This window comes from Sylvia atricapilla, chromosome Z (genome assembly GCF_009819655.1).
Source record: "Sylvia atricapilla isolate bSylAtr1 chromosome Z, bSylAtr1.pri, whole genome shotgun sequence".
Lineage (NCBI taxonomy): Eukaryota > Metazoa > Chordata > Aves > Passeriformes > Sylviidae > Sylvia > Sylvia atricapilla.
This window is the reverse complement of record NC_089174.1, coordinates 23,229,231-23,234,269: the sequence shown is the minus strand read 5'-3', so window position 1 is coordinate 23,234,269 and position 5,039 is coordinate 23,229,231. Positions and strand designations below refer to the sequence as shown.

Below are 5,039 nucleotides of genomic sequence, written 5' to 3'. Positions count from 1 at the left end.
AGAAAATCTGTTCACAGGAGATCTGTGTGAACCAGTGTGAGCAGTGGGGAACATATTGTCCTGGTCCTGAGAATCAGAAGGTAAAAGCTAGAAAACTTGTGCATTGGTATATGGACAGTTTAATAGGGGAAGCAAAGGTTGCACACACAGGCAAAGCAAAATAAGGAATTAATACACTGCTTCTCACGGCTGAGCCAGCAACACCACCAGCAGAGCCAGGGTCCCATCGCACATCACAGTGACTTGGGAGGACAAATGCCATCACTCCAAATGTCCCCTTTTCCTTCTTCTTCCCCTGTTTTACACACTGAGTCTGACGGTCTGGAATATCCCCTGGGTCAGTTTGGGTCACCTGTCCTGGCTGTGTCCCCTCCCAATCCCCTCACCGGTGTGGCAGTAAGAAAAGCAGGAAAGGCATTGGCTCTGTGCAAACCCTGCCTAGCAATTGCAAAAACACCTCTGTATTATCAGCCCTGAGTTCAGCACAGGTCAAAAACACGGCCCCATAACAGCCCCTGGGAACAAAATTAACTCTACCCCAGTCAAAACCAACACAGAAGTGCAGAATAGAAACTGTAGAGATGGCCCCCTTGTTCATCCCCACTGGACTGTGTCAGTGCCTGGTGGCAAGGAAAGAGCAGGGGGCAGCGGGCAGTGCCCACACTACACCAGTGCCTTGCAAGAACTGGTCTGTAGGCAAAAACGAGCAGAACAGGAACATCTAAACCCAAGCACAGCTCAGTGAACCTTTATTAGTGGAATTCACAGATCACATTCCAAAAAGAGGGCTCTGCTGCTGCCCTGCAGCACAAGCCAGGCACAGGGATGCTCCGTGGGGGGACTCACTGCTGCCAGATGATTTTCAGGTTCGGGGGCAGCTCTGTGGCCACGAGTTCATCAATCTTGGTCCCCTCCTTCACGGGGGTACAGTAGAAACCCAGCACGTCCCTGGCGCAGCACATCCGGTGCAGCTGGGAGTTGGGGACAGCGTGTCCCAGCTCTGTCGCCAGCCGGGCCAGCAGGCGATGCTTCAGCCTGTTCTCCTGCAGAGGAGTCTGCTGCCAGTCCTCGGCAAGAGAGGCCCAAAGACCTCCCTGATGTGGGACTCGAGGCAGCTCTGCAGGTCCTCGGGAGGGAGGTAACTCCGGCTTTGTGGCAGGGGGCAGATCAGGCTAGGCTCACTCCTCTCCTCCTCAGGTACTGCTCGGTCTACTTCCATTTCTCTTTCCTCCTTCCTGCTGGCACCAGAACAGAAACAGGTTTCAGCCTCTGGGCTACTAAGACAGAGTCACAGCATTTTTGCATTCGTGGTGTTTTAAACCAGACTCAATCCAGACAGTTCACACATCCCATGGACTCATCAGGTCTGCTATCCAGAAGTGCACAGGCTTTCCCCAAGTGCTGCTCCCCACACAGGCTGCCACTGCAGAGCAATCACCCACTCACCTTATTTCACTGGTCTGAGTGAAAAGAGCATTTTAACGAGATTAGTTACTTGTTTTATGTTACAGCTCCATTTTCTAGTTTGCTACGAATAACAAGCATAACAGGAAATAACCACTAGTACAGAAGAAAATCCGTGCCCATATGTACAGAAAAAAAAAAATCATCACTAGTTTTAAGTAAAAAAAATATCCTTCGTGTGGCACCATCTAGTCAACAACCCATGCGTGACCTCACGAAAAATGTTACAGAGGAACTATTTTTCATTCCCGTGAAATCCCTCTCTTGCCAGTCCTAACAAAAGCAGTATCACCTCTAAAAAGACCCCAACCCTGCACCACTGCATCCGCCCGCCAGCAGTGCACTTCGGTGGGCGCTGGTTGCCCAGGGAACCCGTGGAGTCTCCTTCCCTAAGGACATTCAAACTCCGCCTGGACAAATCCTGAGGGACTTGCTCAGGGGGTGTTGGGCTAAGTGACCTCTAGTTACGGCCCGCTGAATGTCCAGCATGCGGAGCAGACCAGAAGCCACCTCCCATCCTGTGCCCTGCGGGTACCTGCGGCCGCCCCAGAACGCCCTGAGCCCCACGGGGCCGAGCCCCAGCCTTTGCCGCGCCATCGCCAGCACCGCCGCCATGCCCTTCGGGCACCTACCCGCGGCCGCCGCACGTGACGCATTTCTGCCGCGCCCCGCAAAACCTCATGGGAAATGTAGTCCGTCCCCTCAAGCCGGCCCTGTCGCTGGGAAATGGAGGGTGTGAAAATTTCCTCCGGAAAGCATTCTTTGATGTTTGGTCTTTGTGTGCTTTCAATCCTTCCCGACAAGAAGGGAGATTTAATCAAGCAGGCAGCAAGCTGTAAGTGGTGTCCAGGTGTTGGAAAGCTCACAGAACCACAGAATATGCTGAATTGTAAGGGACCCAACAGGAGCATCGAGCCCCACTCCTGGCCCTGCACAGCACCATTCCCAAGAGTCACGCTATGCGCCCGAGAGTATCGTCCAAATGCTTCTTGAACTCTGTCAGGTGCCATTTCAGTGACTTCCTAAGTGTTACCCTGCTTTTCCTCACTGGAAAATCTAGCATGGAAACATATTTCCAGCTGGTATATGGAAAGGCAAAACGTGATACTACAGGATCAAGTTTAATGAAAGAGCAAGTTCTGATGTCCTGTAACACAGTGTACGTGTGAATATAATGGTTGTTATACCAAACATGCACACATTGAGGTGCACAGCTGCAAGCCAAATTTTCTCCCCAAAATCCCACTGGGGTCCGACCTGTACCGCAATGACATGCAAATTTCTCTGTTGAGATGCCCAAAAGATAGGCTAGAAATAAATCCCCATCGACCGATATCTATAGAGCAGGTATTTGTTTATTACAGCACTGGTGATCAGAGGAATATCTCCACCTAACTCACCCACCCTTGTCAAGTGCTGTGGTATATTTAGACACTAAGTCTCGGTAGTGTTCCTATGTCATTATAGCTTCATCATATAAGTGCCTGAACTAATTTACATAGTATGATCTCGTGGTTATGAATAGTTCTTTTGCACTGTGCTTGTACTTCCCCAGTTCAGGGGTCATTGGGGGTCTTTGATGAAGGCTTCCAAAAAGTCTTCCTTGCATCTGTTTTTCAACTTTGTCTTCAGAGCACTTGCAGTTACGGTGTTCCTTAGTCTGTCTGGTCTTAGCCAGCCTAAATTCTTTGTTTTGTGTTAAATTGGCTTTGCACTTGCCAATTTTTCATTAGTACTTTAATTAATACTTATCTATCTCTAAAGCTATCCACCTGGCGAATTTTTTCTTCTTCTTCTTTTTTTTTTTTTTTTTTTTTTTTTTGTCTGTTCAGCCTTAAGAACTAGTTAACTATATGCGATGCTGCAGTACCTCTCTAAGGGCTTTTGCCCTTGCTTCCTGGCCAGCTCTGGCACCGACGTCGCAAAGAGGTATGGTCCTGTATGTGGGAATACAGTTCTGATCCTTTGAGTCTTTGCTTTAGGAGAAGTGTGAACAACACGAGAAATAAAGGGATGGAACTCCGGTGGTGAGCTTCAGCTGGGTTTTATTGAATCCATGTGACCTCTTTTCACCCAGGAGTCGGCCACCGGAGTGTGGCTTTTTCACCTGAAGTATGGGGATAGGGGTGGGGAGGGTAAAACTTGGAACCAATCCAGAATGGGAAGGGAGTGACCCCAAACCTAACTGACAACCCATAGAACAAATCAAGAAACAAAGGGGGAAGGGGAACCTGGACCACACCAACCACTCAAAGTCCTCACCAGAACTTTCTAGAGATCAGGGTGAGGCTTCGAAGTGACAGGCAGGACCCAGGCGTCACATTGTCCTGTTTTAGGGCAAATTTGGGAGGAAACCTCTGAATGGGGTTCCTCTGGGGAGCAAACTCAAACGGCCCCTCCCCTGAGCCGTTCCAGGAAAAAAAATTTCCTCAGAGAACAGTGGAAAAAAACTATTTATTTAACAACAACATGCCCACAAGCATGAGGAATGAAAAAAATGAAACAATAAAACCTCTCGCTGCTCTGAAGAGAGACGGCAAACTGAGGAAGCCTTTGCCAGGAATTAGTTCGACTCTCTCAGTCTTTATCAGTCCTACTCCCTTTGCTGCTGGAAAATGCCAAGGTCCAGGGCCCCAGTGGGCCACGGGTACCAGATCCCGGTCCTCCTCTGTGTTTTTCGTCCAGAGCAGATTTACACAATCTCAAGAAAAAGGAAAAAAAAACCCACAGTCCAGGAAGCTTCTTTGTCTCAGCTACCTAAACTAACTAAAAGGAAAAAAACAAAAACAAAACCACCAAAAACCCAAACCAAACCAAACCCAAAACCAAAACCAAAACCAAAACCAAAACCAAAACCAAAACCAAACCCCAAAACCAAACCAAACAAAAACCCACCAAAAAACAAACAAACCAAACAAAAAAACCAAACCAACCAAACAAACAAACCAAAAAAACCAAACCAAAACAAAAACACACACACACAAAAAAAAAAAAAAAAAAAAAAAGAAGAAAAAAACCACCTCTCCCTGGCCGCTGTCTGTGTATCCCACGAACACACGGTCCTGGGGAAGAAAGAGTGATTTAGAATGTAGAGAGACAGCATTGAGAGAAAGTCAGTGAAAGAACTAAAAAAGACTATTTTGAAGATGGGATGGAGGAAGTGGACATTTTTGACCAGACTTCTCTGGATGTGAATTACAAGGAGATGGACTGTTTTTGTAATATCCTAATGGTGCTTGGGGGAATGCAAGTTCTAGCCAAAGGGTTGTATGTACTGATATACATGGGTTTTAATTGAGATTTTTGAACAGAATATGTCCCCAACTCCTGGGAAGGAATAAGGAAATCTATTTCTTTTGAGATAGATTCGATTTTAGAGACAGAAGAGAATCCTTGTTTTGTACTAGAAAAGCATTCTTTAAACGATACCCCAAACATGCAGAGGCCCATAAACATCTTGGGAAACTGTTATATGGGTGGGACTGCACAGAATCTGCAAAAATTCCGGGCGGTTGCAGATTGTGGCATTGAAAGCCACCAGACCTTTTCTTGCGGCATGTTCTCCCTAACTCCAG

At 47.5% G+C, this 5,039-nt stretch overlaps 1 protein-coding gene across 1 annotated transcript; it reads right to left on the bottom strand.

Moving 5' to 3' along the window:
• Positions 1–732: 732 nt before the first annotated feature.
• On the bottom strand, positions 733–2,337 carry LOC136373749 (large ribosomal subunit protein mL50-like). Its single transcript, XM_066338720.1, is given in 3 exon segments — positions 733–1,078; positions 1,081–1,238; positions 2,000–2,337. Coding segments are annotated over 3 exon segments (474 nt in total). The 5' UTR covers positions 2,080–2,337; the 3' UTR covers positions 733–842.
• Positions 2,338–5,039: the final 2,702 nt, after the last annotated feature.